The sequence below is a fragment of the Dreissena polymorpha genome, chromosome 1, assembly GCF_020536995.1.
Source record: "Dreissena polymorpha isolate Duluth1 chromosome 1, UMN_Dpol_1.0, whole genome shotgun sequence".
Classification (NCBI taxonomy): Eukaryota; Metazoa; Mollusca; class Bivalvia; order Myida; family Dreissenidae; genus Dreissena; species Dreissena polymorpha.
In genome coordinates this window covers 99,658,290-99,677,900 of record NC_068355.1, presented here as the reverse complement: position 1 = coordinate 99,677,900, position 19,611 = coordinate 99,658,290, and the positions used below count along the sequence as shown (strand labels likewise).

Here is a 19,611-nt window from a genome sequence, read left to right as displayed (position 1 = left end):
AAATTTACCCCCCGACTTATGGCAGAGTCAAGGCAAAAAACCAAGTTTTTCTAGCCACATTATACCCCTCGACTTATGGCCGAGGTAGACTTATGGCCGCGAATGTACGGTACATAGGGACTACTATGAATTTTACTTGTTGTGGTTTGTAATGGTTTCTGTGAGGGTTATATTACAGTTTTCTCACTATTGTTTCAAAAAACCTACTGATATTCGTCACATAAGTTTAATTTACTTGTCAAACAGATATTTGAAGTTTCAAGACTCTGATATAGGAAGTTTAGAAATTTCTGGACTCTGATATAGGAAGTTTAGAAATGCATTGACTCTGATTTAGGCAGTTCAGAAATGTAAGCACTTTTATTACTTTCTGGCCATGATAAAAGAAGTTTATTTACGAATATTTGGAATCATTTTATGCTTTCTGGGGGTTAGTAGAGAAATATCAGTGAATTAAAACAGATAATTAACTGTTTCAAACAGTTAAAATTGACAGTGAAAATTATCAATAATTTTCATTGTTTTAACAAAACTATTTTTGGATATGTTTGGTCACCCCATTGTGACCCCCAATTTTACCAAGGGTTATTACTGTGCGCTAAATGTTTATAACAACATACAGATTAGCTTCCCTTGAACATTCATTTAATAACATTGTTTGGCGCACAACAGGGAATTAGATTGACTTGAATGGCAAAAAAATCATTTGTAGCAAAAAAAAAAGAAAATTTGTTGGATTCGATGGAGTATGGATTTTAATACACATGTGATCATAGCAAAAAATATTTTCACCTGTGGCTGCACCACTCTTGTAAATATTATTGTCTATGATCACTTGTTAATTAAACTCAATATTCCAGCAAATTCAACAAATATCCTCTTATTCTTTCACTGGAGCATGGGGGCATGTGTGTTTTAAAATTTAAATATCTTAAGGATATGTATAAAATACCTTTCAAATCAGGTCTTTTTTTAAAATGTTTCTTTTTACTTGGTCATCTTAACCTGAAAGTACATCCATGTCTGCAGTAAGTAATTTCCCAGGCATGAATTTCTTCCAAACTTGGCAGGTATTCACAAAACTCATAAAGAAAACTTAATTTAAGTAGTTTTTACAGGAAATGATCTGTTCAAATTTGCATAAGTTGTATTTAGAGAAACAATTCTGATCAAATCTAGTTGTATTTATCTGAATAGTTCAGATTAATCTACTTTAGTTGTATTTGAGGAAATAGATCAGATTAAATCTACTTAACTTGTACTTATGTGAAAGTTAAGATCAAAATTAAATATCAAATGAAACTTTGATACATGTATATAAAATAATGGATCAAAGTAACACTGGAAAATTACTTTAATACATACATGTCAGATCAAATAAACGATACACACAATGATTTTCTTACGATGTGATAAAACTAATGCTCTTAACAATATTTACTTCTTTATCATTATACCATCACAAACAAAAGTTTGTGGGGGTATATAAGAGTGAACTTGTCTGTCTGTCTGTTGGTCGGTCTGTCAGTCTTTCTGTCGGTCTGTATTAAGTGTCCGCTCTTTAATTCAAGTAGTTTTCATCTGATCTTCACCAAACTTGGTCAGAAGTTGTATCTAGATGATGTCTAGGCCAAGTTCGAACATGGGCCTTGCTGGGTCAAAAACTAGGTCTCAGGGTCACTTAGTGCGTTTTAAACATTCAGCATGTTGTCCGCTTTCTAATTAAAGTAGTTTTCATCCGATCTTCACCAAGCTTGGTCAGAAGTTGTATCTACATGATGTCTAGGCCAAGTTCAAACATGGGCCTTGCCGGGTCAAAAACTAGGTCACGGGGTCACTTGGTGCGTTTTAAACATTCAGCATGTTTTCCGCTCTCTAATTCAAGTAGTTTTCATCCGATCTTCACCAAACTTGGTCAGAAGTTGTATCTAGATGAGCCAAGTTCGAACATGGGCCTTGCCGGGTCAAAAACTAGGTCACGGGGTCACTTAGTGCGTTTCTTAACATTCAGCATTGTCCTCTCTCTTATTCAAGTAGTTTTCATCCGATCTTCACCAAACTTGGTCAGAAGTTTTATCTAGATGATCTGAAGGCCAAGTTCGAACATGGGCCATGCCAGATCAAAAACTAGGTCACAGGGTCACTTAGTACGTTTTACACATTGAGCATGGTGTCCGCTCTCTATTTCAAGTAGTTTAAATCCGATCTTCACCACACTTGGTCAGAAGTTGTAACTAGATGATGTGTAGGTCAAGTTCGAACATGGGCCATGCCGGGTCAAAAACTAGGTCACGGGGTCACTTAGTGTGTTTTAAACCTCACCATGTTGTCCGCTCTCTAATTCAAGTAGTTTTTATCCAATCTTCACCAAAATTGGTAAGAAGTATCTTGATAATGTCTAGGGCAAGTTTGAATATGGGTCATGCCGGGTCATTACAAGGTCACGGGGTTACTTAGTGTGTTTTAAATATCACAATGTTGTCTGCTCTCTAATTCAAGTAGTTTTCATCCAATCCTCACCAAACTTGGTCACAAGTTTTATCTAAATGATCTCTAGGACAAGTTTGAACATGGGCCATTCCGGGTCTAAAACTAGGTCACGGGGTCACTTAGTGCGTTTTTTAACATTCAAGATGGTGTCCGTTCTCTAATTCAAGTAGTTTACATCCGATCTTCACCAAACTTGGTCAGAAGTTGTATCTAGATGATGTCTAGGATAAATTTGAACATGGGCCATTCCGGGCCTAAAACTAGGTCACGGGGTCACTTAGTGCGTTTTTTAACATTCAGCATGGTGTCTGTTCTCTAATTCAAGTAGTTTACATCCGATCTTCACCAAACTTGGTCAGAAGTTTTATGGAGATGATCTTAAGGCCAAGTTAGAACATGGGCTTTTCTGGGTCAAAAACTAGGTCAAGGGGTCACTTAGTGCGTTTAAAAAATTGAGCATGATGTCCGCTGTTTTTTGTGAAGACGACATGCAAAATTTATGTGTCAATGCGGCATGTGGTGGTAATTGTCACGTCTGTGACAAAGCTCTAGTTTTAGTTAAAAAAAAAACTTAACAGAAGATAACCAGAGACTTAAGATATTTTATGAATTCAAGGAATTTCGTTTTTATGTCCCCCACCACTATAGTTTAGCAACTTGATATTTGGCACGCATGTGTAACTCATGGAACTGCACATTTTGAGTGGTGAAAGGTCAAGGTCATCCTTCAAGGTCAAAGGTCAAATATATAGCTTCAAAGCAGCACAAAAGGGGACATAGTGTTTCTGACAAACACATATCTTGTTTTTAATTAGCTTTATGAATATGTTTGTTTTCTTCAGATTTTCCCAGTTTGCTAAGGCTGGTGGTGAGGCCTACATGATGGGACACTTCACCTCCACCAATGTCTCCTCCGCGGATAAAATAAATGTGATTGTAAGTCTAGAATACAATACCAGCTCAGCTGATAGGAACATTTTGGGAGAACAACAGCAGTCAACTAAGTTCACATAGCAGTGGTTATATATGTCTATTGAAGAGGTTACATTTAACCTAACTGTAAACAGAGAAGGAAAGTAATAGCTTAGGTTATAGATAATGATGTCGAGCATGAAAATGGAACATCAATATTATAATATTATAAATGTGTACATGAATTCACCTCAGTTTATGACCAGTGGTTAAATATATTACTTCGTAAACATTAAGCACAGTTATTGAAGAGAATTAACTCTTTCAGTGCTGGAACCGAATTTTGAAGGCCTTTGCAAACAGTTTGGATCCAGATGAGACGCCACAGAACGTGGCGTCTCATCAGGATCCAAACTGTTTGCTATTTTGATAGTATTTTTTTTTTAAATCGAAGAAAATGCTTATTTTAGAAATTCAGCAGACAACATTTTAGCAGACAACAAATTTCCCAGCATGCAAACGGTTAACCAATTTTTTTTTTTATTATTTGCGTTCTGGGAAATCCGTATTTTTTACCCTTGCATGAAGTGTAGTCCCAGATTAGCCCGTGCAGTTTGTTTAGGCTAATGATAAAAAATACTTTCCACTTTTATGGTATTTTTCGTTAAAAGGAAGTCTCAGGGAAAATCAAGTTTAAGCAGAAAATGTCATCCCAAATAAGCCTGACTGTGCAGATTGCACAGGCACACCTAGGACAACTTTTTACGCAAGTGCATAAAGCTTTTACTAGAACGTGCTCCTTTTCTGAAGCTGTGAATGTTCTTTCCGGTTACAGGAGACGGCAGATGGACTAGAGTGGCAACCGAACAATCAGCCTTACACATGTGCGGTGCGCTCACCCAAGAAGGAAAGCAAATTAAAAGGCCTGAAGAGTTTTATAGCCTATCAGATTACACCTTCGGTATGTGTACAGGTGTTAAAGTTTCTTGTTAAAAGTTGTCTTGTTTCTTGTTAAACATAAATTAACAGTGTTGGCACGTTAATTATAACCCAAAAAATAGTCTAACTAAGGCCCTGATAAGAGAGCATTTCCATTTGAAAATCTGATTTATTCTACACAGTACTAAGTAAGTAGACTGCCAGTGCCTTAAGTTTTGATCAACTCAGCTCTGTAAAATTTAGAAGATATCAATTTGATAAAATAAAAGGTAATGTTGTATTGATGTTATTGTAAAAATAACAATTTTGTATGTGTTTCTAAAATTTTTAGTTCAGTAACATCGTTGTGAGTCGGCGGTACAAACATTTTGACTGGTTACACGTTCAACTGGAAAACAAATTCACTTGTATTCCTATACCACCTTTACCAGACAAAACTATTTCAGGTAAGAAATATCTCCTTCATTCCTCTTCCCTTGTGTTGATTAAATTCAATTTGTACAAACATATTTAAAAGTATTTTGTAATAACTTTGTATGTGTTAGAGTGATTTTTACCGGGTTTTAACTTCTTTGAGTTTATAATTGTGAAATGTGTCTGTCATCCTTTGGAGAAGGCAGCATAAAGCAGTTGCACTGTTTGTCTGTGGGTCTGGAAATAGTTATGATGTCATTACTAAAATTCATGTCTTGTCCTAACTTGAACATATACTGATGGATTTTAAAATGACTTCACACAAATTTCAACCATGGTAATACAAGATATCATGTGTAGCACACGTCTCATAACCTCAAAAGTGAAGGATGCTTAGAGGTCAAAGATGTTCATATTTGAAAACTTAAGTGGATTTTGTGGGAATGGATTACATTGTATACAGTTTTCATTATTTACAGCATCATTTTACATGTTTATTTGTTAACAGTTAATACGTACCAAGTTTCTGAATATGGGCCGTGCTCTGTTAAAAAAGGGGTTTAATGCATGTGCATAAAGTGTCGTCCCTGATAAGTCTGTGCGGACGACACTTTATGCACTTTCCGCTTTAACTGGATTTTTGCTAAGAAAAGACTATCTTTAAATGAAAAATACCATTAAAGATGAAAATGTCGTCCCTATTAACCTGTGCAGAGTGCACAGGCTGATCTGGGATGACTCTTTATGAACATGCTTTAGACCCCTTTTTTACAGAGCACACCTCATATGTAATACATTTTCGGGTATTAAATCTTCGAATACAATTTTACATATAACCTTTCACTGAATAATACCCATGTTGCAGGTTGCTGACTAAGCACAACATATATGGCTCATATTTGCTAAATCAGTATTTGCATCTCCTTAAAACTCAAAGATCCATAGGATTCAGTGCCCACAAAACTGTTGTGTCACAAACAGATTGGGCTGACTCCCAAAAATTTTATCACGACATTAGTGTGTGACAGCTCCTCGCACAATAAATATACATCTTAGCATCAAATAAATGCCATTTGCTATTCCATAAACAAGATACAACACAGTCTGATCAGGGATGACACTATCCGGCATCCGCATTTATTTTACTTTTTGTTTATAGGAAGTCTCTTATTAGTGAAAATTGAGTTAAGGCCGAGAGGGTCGTCCCTGATAATCCTGCGCGGACATGTTTTGTTTACTGAAATATGAATTGTTTATACTGTTCATATGTATTGGTTATTCTTTACCCTACCCCAACAATATTTGTGAACGTTGTAGTAGTTTTAAGAAAACTTTAATAGATGGTGCATGTATTTATATTTATTTATAGATCTTTTAGCCTTAGTCTTAGTCTAAAGGTTTTGTTTCTTATTTTCAAGAAGGGAAAATGTTCCTCTGATAGTTTGTATCAAAAAAATAATATTGCATACCTATTAGTGTGGAGGACAGCACTTGCTCATGATTAAATACTGACATGGTGTAATAATTATCAGATGTTGGTTTGACAGACACCAGTTTTGGGGCTGGTAGTCATCAACCAGTTTTCATTCTATCCTCACAAATTTAACCCATTTAAGCCTAGCGTCCTGAAAAAAGGACATTGCAAACAGCGTAGACCCAGATGAGACGTAATGCGGCGTCTCATCTGGGTCTGCGCTGTTTGCTTAAATGAATTTCTTTATGAAATATTTTATATATAGACATAAATATACTTGACACCCCTAATTTTGGAAATAAATTGATCCAATTTAGAAGGATAGGAGAGTCCACTGGGCATAAATGGGTTAATATTTTATGGAAAGGCTTGAGATCACAATCTCAGCCATAAACAATAGCAAATACAGCCCATGAATTTCAAAAGTAATGGCCCCTGAATTATAAGACTTAAGTCATTGGTCCAAAATGTTACAGTGTTTCCCAATATTGAGAAAACTTCAAGAAAAAAATAACCGGAACATGAATGATGCATACAATTTTAACGACAGGAACTTATCATTCTCTGTACCTAAGTAGATGTTTGTCTATTTTGGAGCTTGATTATTGTACTTTAAATTTTGTCCGCAGATGCATCAATGGCTCGTCGAGGTAGCATAAAGACACGAAGTAATAAAGCTTCACTCTTAGTATGGTGGTAGACTTTTTTAAAGGACTGTTTAATATGTTTAAGAATTGTTTTCTTGTGCGTGGAAGACATAATATTGTGTGGTTTGATTACATTTTATAAGTTAAGAATGGGTGTAGTTTATATTTGATTGTGAATTGAATTCTTAATGTCTAACACAGATATATTTTTAAGCCTTACTTACTGTAGTGGCTTTCTTTTAGAAGTTTCATAGTCATACTTCATTTATATTGTATGATCATGTCAACATAGTCTTTTGATACGTTCTTTCTTTTTCCATTATCCAATTAGTTGATAACATTATTGTGTATTGTAACATGTTTTATCGGAACTGGATGATCTAAAACAGCTTTTTCATTTTGTTCTGTAAATAATTCACAATTGTTGGTATGTGGTGTAACAATTAACATCTGTGTTATTTTGGACCAGTTAAAAAAAGACCATTAAAGAAAAGATCAATCAATCAAAACACAAGAGTGAAAGAAATAGCATTTGAAACAAATAAGTCAGCTGTGGCTGTAACTTTGTGTGATTTGTATGTTTCTGTGTTTGTATGTTCTGACTATCTTTTCATACACTGCCACACCTGTCTCACAGTTCTTGAACAGCTCATCTGTTGTGTGTGCATGTTTTTGCATGCCTTACTAACTGTTCTGCTCGGCACTCGCTCTTTCAGCGGCTATTGGTGCTCTTAACCCATCTTCTTCAGCCAGAGCAGGTTAGTTGAATAAGTAAAACCATCAGGACCTGTCCCTGGCATTTCAGCAAATTGTCACTTATTTTGTAACCTCCTGTCGAATAAACCAGTGATTTCAGGAAAGTTTTTTTCAAACTCCAGGAACTTGAACCAATTATTTCAGCAAAGTTTCAAAAGTTTCTCAAACTCCAGTGACTTGAACCAATTATTTCAGCAAAGTTTCCAAAAGTTTCTCAAACTCCAGTGACTTTAACCAATTATTTCAGCAAAGTTTAGCAAAGTCTAAGCAGTTATGGAATCTGAGATTCTCAAAGTTTTGCAAATTCTGGTGACGTGAACCAGGTATTTCAGCAAGTTTCTCAAAGACTTTTTGCAAAGTCTATAAACTTCACATATTGCCATTTGCAAAGAGCCATACTTAAAGGTTTTCAAAACTATTTTCTCATAAACCTGATATAGACTTAATATCAATGTAATCATTCCCACATTCCCAAATGCACAGTGACTATAAACCTATTGTCCCCTTCCGGTGAAACATATGGTTTGCACTCCGTCTGTCTGTCAGTCTGTCAGTCCGTCACACTTTTCTGGATTCTGCGATAACTTTAAAAGTTCTTCATATTTTTTCATGAAACTTAAAACATGGATAGATGTCAATATGGAGATTATGCAAGTCATTTTATCTTGTTCCTACGTCAAAAATTCTTATTGCTATGGCAAAAAATATTTTTTTACTGACAATAGTGGAGTTTCACCGATAGGGGACCATATTGCTTGACAATGGTCTTGTTGGAACATGTCACACCACCCAGCATTGTTCTTTAATTGAATGTTTCCTTAAAGATAATTCTAAAAATTTTACAAAAATGTGAATGTGTAATTCATAATTATTATCTGAAAGCAATCAATGATTATTGATCAGCATCATTATGAGGTATTCTGGCTAAAATTGATTTCAACAAATAAATAGCAAAAGTGTTCACTACACAAGTTTTTGTTTTTTACTACAAAAGGGTATGCCTAAGATATCATATTTGGTATTAGATTATAAGTTTGTTCTCTTTGAAATGTCGAAGAAGAATTTCATAGCCGGAGAATGATTTATTTGTCATATTCAAAAGTAGTGTTTCAATTTTATCAATTCAAGAAATCAACTTGGTAAGCAAATGTTGGAGAGCTTTTATTCATGTTTTGAAGTTTAAAACATTCTTTATTTTGTTCATTCAGTCCCAAACTTGTAATGTTTTTAATATGTACATGATTTTATATATGTAACTTTTAAGTAGTGAAATACTCTGTTTTGATCCGAAACATTTGTTGAATATTGAATGTTCTTTATAATTTGACTTCAGCACAATCTGTTCTATATTGATGGTACTTTTTTTTAAATCAATGCACTGTTCATCTTTTTCTTGCTATTATTCATGAATAACTACTAATATCACATAATAAATAATTATAAATGTTTTGAAAGTTACACAATTCAACACTTTAGATGAACTCTTAATACTGTTTTAAAAATGTATGTCTGCCATGTTGGGTCTCTTAACTTACGGTACTAGTCACTTTAATGTTGCATTCTATCAGGAATTTCTATCTTATGTTGTGTGTTAAATGTAGAAGACATTCTCATTGCTTGTAGGTGATATCTGTGAATTGTTTGTTTTGTTTCATTTGCTTTGTTATTTGAAATACCATAACAAAAATCATGATCATTTTATTTATTTGGAATTGCGTATAATTAGATAAGAATTCTTTCATTGCATGAACATCATCTTAGTTTAACCTATTCGACTTGTACACTAGTTATTAACTCTTCTGTTTGCATAGTGCCTTTAATGAACATCTGTCTATCACTCATGAAATAACAAATGATCGAGTTTGGGTGCAACAAATTGTGTATGCTTGAGAGATTCCATGGCAACCATGATTGTGACTGGTTTCTAGGTCGTTACGAAGATGAGTTTATAGATCAGCGTATGAAGCTGCTTCAGCTGTGGGTGGACCGTATATGTCGACATCCAGTGCTCTCACTCTCAGAAGTCTTCCAGCATTTCCTGACCTGTACAGACGAGAAGGTAGGATACACATACTGGAGACGCAATCTGTAAACAACGGACTTAACCCATTTATGCCTAGTGGACTCTCCCATCCTTCTATATGGAATCCATTTATTTTCAAAATTAGGGATGTCTATTATATTTATTTCTATATTTAGAATATTTCTTACAGAAATTCCTTTAAGCAAACAGTGCAGACCCTGATGAGATGCCGCATCATGTGGCGTCTCATCTGGGTCTACGCTGTTTGCCAAGGCCTTTTTCTAGACGCTAGGCATAAATGGGTTAATGCGTTACCACTTAGATACGTATTTTGACGCATTTGTAGTCCCTCAGAAAGTAAAATTTTATTTGAGACCTTTCTTTCTAGATTCAAAAGTTCAAGGCTTCTTTTCCAACCCTTAAATATTGATGAGCAGCAAACAGCATAAAACCTGGACAGACTGCGAGTTACTCGCAGGCTTACAGAACGACACTTTACAGAATTATTATGCCCCCTTTCGAAGAAGAGGGGGTATATGGTTTTGCTGGATGTCAGTCTGCGTGTCTGTCGGTAGACCAGTTCGTTTCCGATCAATAACTAGTCAATGGATTGACCGATTGGATTGAAAGTTCACATGTGCATTGGCCTAGGGCAGTAGATGACCCCTATCGACATTGGGGTCACTAGGTCAAAGGTCAAGGTCACTGTTATAATAAGTGTGAAAATCACTTCCGATCAATAACTCGTCAATGAATTGACCGATTGGCTTGATATATCACATGTGCATTGTTCTTGGAAAGTAGATGACCCCTATTGAAATTGGGGTCACTAAATCAAAGGTCAAGGTTACTGTCACAATAAGTGTGAAAATTGTTTCCGATCAATCACTCGTCAACAAATTGACCAATTGGCTTGATATATCACATGTGCATTTGCCTCGGACTATTGAAATTGGGGTCAACGTATTGACTGATTGGCTTGGTACTTCACATGTGCATAATAACCTTGGACAGATTGAAATTGGGGTCACTAGGGCAAAGGTCTAGGTCACTGTCTGAATAAGTGTCAAAATCGTTTTTGATCAAGAACTTGTCAACCAATTGACCAATTGGCTTGATACTTCCCATGCCCATTGGCATTGGACAGTAGATGACCCCTTTTAAATTGGGGTCACTAGGCCAAGGTCAATGACACTGTCACAATAAGTGTGAAAATTGTTTCCGATCAATCACTCATCAACAAAATGACCAATTGGCTTGATGCTTCACATGTGCATTTGCCTCAGACTATTGAAATTGGGGTCACTAGGTCAAAGCCCTGTTGGGGGGGGAGGGCATATGTCTCCAACCGCGGAGACGGCGTTTTGTTTTGTTGTTTTTGAATATCAAAAATTGAATAACCTGTCAATGCTTAAAGTACATGCTCTTTGTTCTCAGAAATTAGCAAAGAAAGCAAAGCAGCAAGTGCATGCAATTTGTTTGTTTCAGAAATGGAAGGTGGGAAAGCGGAAGGCAGAGAAGGATGAATACACAGGAGGGAAATTCTTTTTAACGTTAGATGCGCCACCAACAACAAAACAGTTGGCAGATGTGTACGTCAAATTATTATTTATTATTTAATGGTTGTGTGTGGATGGGTAAGATTGTGCGTCACATAACTAAAGTGTAAAAAATACAGTAGTCTATAATAAGGACTATGTTTCATACATATAGCACATAAATTAATACTGGAGTCAACATTCAAGATTTTTTTTTGTTCATAACAAAAAACTTTATGAAGACCAAGATAAATAAAAACGTTTCAGTTAAAAATATACTTGTAAAATAAGCTTTTGGACTTCAAGTGTAACTTCTTCATTTCATACATGGACTTAAAAGAAGGCTTTATGATCATTTTTAAAGAGAGTACCTTTTGATAAGTTAGTCAGGGGGAAAATGTGCTGCATTTGTTTTAAAGGGATCTTTTCACTGTTTGGTAAATTGACAAAATTAAAAAAAGTTGTTTCAGATTCCCAAATTTTCGTTTTAGTTATGATATTTGTGAGGAAACAGTATTACTGAACATTAACCATGGTCTAATATAGCCAATATATGCATCTTTTGACGATTTAAAAACCTAAAAATTATTAAGCGTTGCAACGTGAAACGATTGAATAATTTGGAGAGTTCTGTTGTTGTTGTTAAATTTTGTGAAACGAAGAAGATTGCTCATATAATGCATAAAATACTCCAACCAATTATGCTTGGCAAAAAAGCCGAGCTGGCTAATGCATTTTTACTCCAGGTTACTCCAGGACTCCCGGGGTCACTGGTTCGAGTCCAGCTGCGGCTTCTTTTTTTCCTTTTTTAAAATTTTATTCTTGATTTTTTACTGGAGCTTTTAAGATCCAATGTTTACAGTTATCAATATAAAGCATTTAATGACTTATTTCAAAACATGCCAAAAACTGTGAAAAGGCCCCTTTAATGTCATGTTCCTTCCATTCTGTTTCAGAGACGCAAAAATGGAGACGTTTTGCAAATTTCAAAAGAACATGGAGGACAACATGAAAACTTTATCAGCTGTCGCCTATGACAATAGGAAAAAACATTTAGGCCGTGAGTTGGGATTCTTGTTCCTCCTTCTCTTCAAAATGTGGATCAGTTTCTTTTTCTCTAGATGATCTGCTTAGAACCTAACAAACACATATTGTAGTTATGAAGATACAGATCTTAAGCAGATGGGTCATGGTCTGTGAAAAGGGGGTTTAATGCTTGTGCATAAAGTGTGGTACCAGATTAGCCTGTGCGGACTTATCAAAGACGACACTTTCAGCTTTTATGATAGTTTTTGTTGCAAGAAAGTTTTTTCTTGGCAAAAATCTAGTTTAGGGGGAAAATGTCAGAGCGCGGATTCTGATCTTGGATGACACTTTACGCACATGCATTAAACCCCCTTTTCACAGAGCGCGGATCAAGTGTTAGAGCAACTGATAAGGACTATTACAGTACAGAATACTGTTAGGGCCATGGTGGTTACACATTAAAATGCAGAGGGCGACAGTGCAATTGTACGATGGCGATAATGCGATAGTACAGTGGCAACAATGCCTTAATAAGATGACCACAGTGCGACAATATGATGGCAACAGTGCAATAGTACGATGGCGATAATACGATGACAACAGTACGTTGACGCGATAGTACGATGGCGAACATGCGATGATACGATGACGACATCGTATTGTCGCATCTTCGTCATCGTACTATGGCGTTGTCGCATTGTTGCCATCGTACTATCGAATTGTCGCCATCATACTATCGCATTGTTTCCCTCTGGGTTTTAATGTGGAACCACGATGGCTCTAACCGTATTCTGTAACGGGGATACTGTGCACTCTATTAACAAACATTTTGATGAGAAGCCCTCTTTTGCTCTTTTAATGCTTCTTATAGTGAAGACATACACGTATTCTTACAAACTCAGGACAGCACATATGTTAAGAGCCAATACCTGGTGGGGTCCTGTGTATTTTCATCCCTGAATTATGCAATTAATTGTATCACAGGCTTCCAAAGTTAAATTGAGATGGTAATTTTTATCATAATTGGCCAAAATAGGCTGCTGTTATCATTTTGCTAGATGAGTTTTAACCCTTTACCTACTTAATCAGGTATTTTGACGTATTTGAAGTCACTAAGAAAGTCACTAAGAAAGTTACAGTCAATAAAAGACCTTTCTTACTAGATTCAAGTTTAAAGGCTTAATTTTCAACCCTTAGATACTAATGAGTAGCAAACAGCATAAGACCTCAACAGACTGCGAGTTACTCGCAGGCTGTTCTGGTTTTATGCTGTTTGCAAAAGCCATTTTCACTTAGCTTCTTATGGGAGAAAGTGCAAAATTGAGATGGTCATTTTCATCGTTATAGGCCGAAATCGACTGCTGTAATCATTTTGCTAGATGAGTTTTAATTTATCTGACAGTGACAATCTTGAGATTGTTTCAGCGTTCAAACGAGAGTACCAGAAGCTTGGGGCGTCGTTCAAGACGTTAGCACTTACCTTCAGCCTGGACTCCGGAACATGTACACCCTTTTGTTCAGTTTAACTAGTATTTTCCACTATTTCTCAAGTTTGTCAATTAAAACTAGTTATTCATAAGTTACTACATTTCACTTAAATTGTTTGAAGAAATAATTTTTTGTGAGGTTTACAGTTTTAAGGGAGATAATGTTATTTGCAAGTTTTTGTGTTTGCACATTTTGCGAATAAACTAAATTTATCCTTTTGAAGATTTGTGTATGGGTTAAAATTGTGAATTGTGTAGACATTGTTTGGTTATTTATGCAAATTTTGTTTGACAGCAGGTATATAGAAGTCACTTGAAGGTTATTTAAATGGCTTGTTTTTTATTGGTTTGTCAGTTGTGTGGTCTGGCTGCATATAAAGTTTGTGGAGAAAACTACATCTGCATTTTGGCAGGGATAATTGAAACTTGTAATATGTCACCAGCATTATGTATTGATTGGTATTGGTAGATACCTTTTTCATGCCCAGTGATCTTTGTGTTTCTCAGCTATGTGCCCTAAAACATAACAATTGTGTAGCATACAATATATATGCTTTTGCAGCACGATACTTCTCTATTTCTAGGTATTTAATTGAAACTTGTAATACCTCATGAACATGAAGTATAGATGTGCAGACACCTTTTTCATGACCACATTCCCAATTCATGTGCCTTTAAACATAGCATATGCATAACATTTTATAAGTTTGGAGAGAGAAAAACTTCTACATTTCTAAGGGTATCGAATTGAAAATCTCAATATTTCATCACCATGAAGTGTAGATTTGCAAGACCCCGTTTCATGCTGCATACTTCCAAGTTATGTGGTCTTAAACTTAGCCATTGTAATTGAAGAAGCATACAATGTTCCAAGTGATCACATGCTCCCGAGTAATGTGCCATTGAACTTAGCCATGCCAGTAACAAATTTGTTTGGGGCCATTTTTGGTCACCTCTGCAATACATTTTAATTGTTTAAACTTGACTCTGTTGACAGAAAGCACACATGTTTATACATAATTTGCATCAAATGGGCTACATTTGTGACCATAAACTATATTCTTTAAGTGATAAGATTGTTTGTCTTTTGTACTGCTTTAAACTGAAACGGTTTCAGAAGAGTTTTATCTCACTTTCAGATTCACAGCAATTGACTGGTGCAATCGATTTTACTGGGGACACTTACAATGAAATTGGAAATCTGTTTGAAAAACAGGTAAGCCTGATTGATAAACAATAATTTGGTCTTCCATTTGTATGTTAAACTCCTTTATGTTTACCATTATGTTTGCTGTTTTACAAAAACATATCTACTCTTCTCCATTCCGGCTGTTGTGTCAGGGTATGAAGTAACTTTCTTATGTTTCCCCAATCTAAGCAATATTAAAATGTACCCTCCCCACCTCAAGGAGCTTATTTACACCTCCGTATAAAAACTATCTGACATGGGTAAACCATTCACACTGTGGGATAGCTGGGGATGGATTTAAGGAATGCATTCTTAGCACTTGTCAATTATAAGATTTTAAATAATATAAATAGTCTGTGTTTTATTTCATTTATTTTCTTAAATATTGGTTAACATAATGATTGAAACATATAATATAGGTATTGCATAACTGTTGTATAAACAAGGTTTATTATCATTGAACATGTATTTATGGCCATGACTCAAAATTTCTCTGATAGTCTCTGACATGTTAGTTATTTGTTCCAACGTATGATTATGGTTGGAAAATTTTATATGGAAAAGTCATTAACTTTATAACTTGAACATTGACCTTTAGTTAAGAAGATTTACAGTATAAAATAGATCTAATGGGTTTTCTCTTAGATGCGTTAAAATGAAAATGGATATACAAAAGCAATAAAAAAACAAAACTAATTTTTGTTGAAGTGTATTAAAAAGTAACTTATTTTGATAGAAAAAAACATACAGTAAAAAAAATCCAAGATCTCCTTGCGTGTGATGTTTTCTCCTTTCAGCCAATTTTTTCCTGTTCAATCCCTAGATTGGTTTACATTTTTTTTCGTTTTCAATTCATTGATTACTTACAATTTCTTCATTGTCAGAGCATACATTGACTTACAATTTCTTTCCTTTTCAATGCCTAGATTGGTTTACATTTTTTCCTTTACAATGCCTTGGTTGGTTTACAAAAAAATGCAAATTGACCGTGTCTTTTCAAAACAAGTCAGTTTTGTTTAAAAGAGAATGTGAGGTCCTCCGAAAGGGATTCCAAAATCATGCTCCATTTATCAACCATCACAAGTGAGCGTCGGTTACAAGATACTTTTGTAATTTCAGCCAAGGAATGACCTAGAACCTCTGATGGACACTCTAAATGAGTACAAGGGAATGCTGGGACAGTTTCCTGATGTCCTTAAAGTTCACGAGGTAGGGGACAGCTTTATCCAATGAATGATGAAGGGGGACTTCTTAATAAGTGTCAACCTTTTGGTTTATGTTGATGTTTATGTCATTTGATTGTTAGGCTTTTGAAGCTACATGATGTAAAAACTTACATTGGCTCTCTTTTATATATGAGTAGGTTTCGGGTAAATCTAGACTTTTAGACTAAGAAGAGACTTCCTTCAAACAAAAAATACTACAAAAGCAGAACACGTCATCCTCTATAAGCCTGTGCAAACTGCACTGTCTACGCTGGGATGGCACTTTACGCAAATGCATTAAGCCCACTTTTCAAAGAAGGAAGCTCATATTGCCTTCGTCAGTTTTTCCAATATTTTGATGTAAATTTATTCCAATATTCAACCATGTACTCTACAAGGATAAGAGAGTACTTGTTAGTGTTATAAATGATTTGAATATCTTTTTAGTGGTCAGTATGCGGTTACATGTTACTTTTTCAAAACAAGATTCCCTCAGTTGTTATGACCACCTAGTGGCTTGTTAGAGAGAAATTCCCTTTGTCTATTAGCTCTTGACCAAACTGTAAGGTTAACTCATTCAGAAAATGAATATTTTATGCTCACATATGTCAGCACCATACAGTGTAATTGTGCAAGAGACCATATTGATCGTCTTAAATCCGAACACTTCTGAGTTATCTGCCCCTGACCATTCACACTTTATGGTGGTGACACATGTGAGGGTATAAGTTGCACCAGTTGATATTATTTACGCCATGCTCTTGTGAAACAGGGCTTTATGAATGAGCTTTTAGTGTCGTCCCATACTAGTGTGTGCAGTCAAGACAGGCAAATCAGCAACCACTTTTTCCACCTACACTGGATTTATGTTTAGAAGAAACTTAATTAACCCTTAGCATGCTGGGAAATTTGTCGTCTGCTAAATTGTCGTCTGCTGAATTTCCTAAAATTAGCATTTTCTTCGATTTTTTTCAAAGAATATCAGAATAGCAAACAGTTTGGATCCTGATGAGACGCCACGTTCTGTGGCGTCTCATCTGGATCCAAACTGTTTGCAAAGGCCTTCAAAATTCGGTTCCAGCACTGAAAGGGTTGATAAAAACAATGCATTTAACCCAATTTTCTGAGAACAAGGCTCATTAGCTTTCGTAGATGTAACTACATAAACATGTACGATCTGTTTTTGGTGACACTATTCTGCTATGTTTTAAATAGTCTGTGAAAAGGAAAACATTTTTTACTTATGTATGAAATATTGTTAATTATTTGGATTTAACTACATTCAGAAAACAGTTAACTTAACAAGACAAACACATTTTCTTCTTATTTTATGTTTTTGATTGTCTTCATATAAAGAAAGGAAGTATTCATGCCCTGTTGTGGCAAAAATATTTAAGTCACATATATATTTTTTTTATGTTTCACTACTTTCACTTCTGTAAATTAGATTCATCAGTTTTTAAGGTACTATAAAAGAATAAAAAGTGTTTAACCTGTAAAATGTTTTTATTCCCAGGGTGCCATAGGCAAGGCAAAGGAATGTGTCAAACTGCAGGGGGAGAACAGGATGCAGGAAAACGCAGTAACAAGCGTTGTGCAACGTGCAGATGTTATATCCTGCGGGACTCTCGCGGAGATAAATCACTTTCACAAACAACGCTGCGTTGACTTCAAGGATGTTATGAAGACCTTTCTGTCAGCACAGATAAAGTTTTACGCTGAGGTAAAAATTAAGATTCTTTTGTTTGTATGCATGGATTCTTCCATTTTTTCCCCCATTTTTCAGTTAAATTAAGACAGTCAGTAATCATACTTTCAATTTTTCCTGGGAAAGCTTTGCACATCTAAGCAGTTAATGGATATAGATTGCACCTACCTATGCCAGTACTGGTAACTCCGGTATATGAATTAGCAAAAGCACACAATCTCTGGGGCCTACAAGTTTTGCTGGACTCACAGTTTTTTTAGAGAAAACCCTTGTGTCCTTCATACATACCCCCCGATACACTCCTTAAAGAACAAGTGTGGGACACATGGGTGAACATGTCAGTTTGCATTTTTGGTCAATTACCATTACCTTTCTTAATTTAGAATAAGAGTTAAAGAAGGGCCTTAAGGAATGCTTTCATTGTCACAAAAGTACTGTGCATGGGTTATGATTCACACTCAGTATCTTGGATTGAAATTCCCATGAATTTTCAACTCACTTTGCGGCCAAATAAAACTGGTGTTATTGTAGTTGTTTAAATTAGACAAACAAACGTTGAACTGAGTTATATTTTTCTGTGAGGCTAAGAAAATCTTAAGCTTGAATCTTTATAATGAAAGTATTCTTTTATAAATTGAAAAATAAAAGGGATATTTATTTAAATCTTGTTTTGTATTTTAATTGTCAAAATATTTTCTTTGCACAACAAAGTTTCATAATTAACTCATTACATGTAAATCAATTTCATAATGTCTGACTGTGCTCGTTTTCTGTATCATATACCGTAATTACTCTATTTTTTTTGACACTTAAAAATTTATTTCTTTTTCGTGTCCAAAATTTAGATACGAAAAATATTCACAAAATACAGGTGTCCGAAAACTTAAGAGTCGAAAATTGAAGTGTCCGAAAATAGCGTCAATTGTATCAACGACTACCGGTAATAACACGCGCTTGTAAAATATCACGCCATATAGTATAAATTACATATATATTTGTTTGCACTGCATTTTAAATAATTTTATATGCTTAATTTATTTGATTAAAAGTTACTACAAGGTTGTACTTTGAACAACGAGTTCAAAGATGAGCAAGTGATGTACCGATACTCGCTAGTATGAACCTGTAATTAACAGCATTAAAAAACCAAACTATTAATTCTTTGTTTGTTCATTTCCGATAGTTGTTTTCTTACACCTTCCATTGTTCGTAAAACTTGCAATAGAGTGCATTACACTTTGAAGCGTTTAGCATTTGTCACAGTTATTTTACTGAGAAGGGGTAGTACCATTGCGGTAGATAATTGAACTGTTAATTGGCATTACCCCTGGTAATTGTCATAACGCTTATTCCATCGGGCGAAACCATTTTTTATACTGGTTTACAAGGTTATTTACCCAATAATGCAAATGTAATGGTCCATTGCCCTCAGGCATGCACCTGCTATGTTTTATGAAGTTAATCTGGTTGTAAAACCCATAATCGAAGTGTCATTAGATATCAAAACAGGACCGAAATGTGGTAAAATAGTGCTGCAAAATATACTGTCCAAAAACTTAGAGACATTAATTATGGACGAAAACTTGTGTGTCCGAAAATTAAGAGTCGAGAAAAATAATTATTGTTGCTAAAAAAGGGGGTGTCCGAAAACTTAGAGTGTCCAAAAACATAGAGTAATTACGGTCGTTAGAATAATGTCTTTTTATGTCCCCCACCACTATAGTGGGGGACATATTGTTTTTGCCCTGTCTGTTGGTTTGTTGGTTGGTTGGTTTGTTGGTTTGTTTGGTCAAACTTTAACAT

The 19,611-nt window shown here is 35.2% G+C and overlaps 1 protein-coding gene across 3 annotated transcripts in view; it reads left to right on the top strand.

Annotated features, from left to right (window-relative positions):
* LOC127842340 (sorting nexin lst-4-like) overlaps positions 1 to 19,611 on the top strand; it is a 58,668-nt gene that overhangs the window by 29,853 nt on the left and 9,204 nt on the right. For 2 of the 3 annotated variants that reach the window (XM_052371801.1, XM_052371815.1), the window contains 11 exons: positions 3,333 to 3,426; positions 4,238 to 4,363; positions 4,673 to 4,787; positions 7,593 to 7,634; positions 9,561 to 9,691; positions 11,144 to 11,247; positions 12,150 to 12,253; positions 13,645 to 13,722; positions 14,846 to 14,922; positions 16,015 to 16,104; positions 17,617 to 17,823. In XM_052371801.1, coding sequence (XP_052227761.1) covers positions 3,333 to 3,426; positions 4,238 to 4,363; positions 4,673 to 4,787; positions 7,593 to 7,634; positions 9,561 to 9,691; positions 11,144 to 11,247; positions 12,150 to 12,253; positions 13,645 to 13,722; positions 14,846 to 14,922; positions 16,015 to 16,104; positions 17,617 to 17,823 — 1,168 coding nt within the window. The remainder of the gene's footprint in view (positions 1 to 3,332; positions 3,427 to 4,237; positions 4,364 to 4,672; positions 4,788 to 7,592; positions 7,635 to 9,560; positions 9,692 to 11,143; positions 11,248 to 12,149; positions 12,254 to 13,644; positions 13,723 to 14,845; positions 14,923 to 16,014; positions 16,105 to 17,616; positions 17,824 to 19,611) is intronic. The other variant, XM_052371809.1, reaches the window with a different exon arrangement.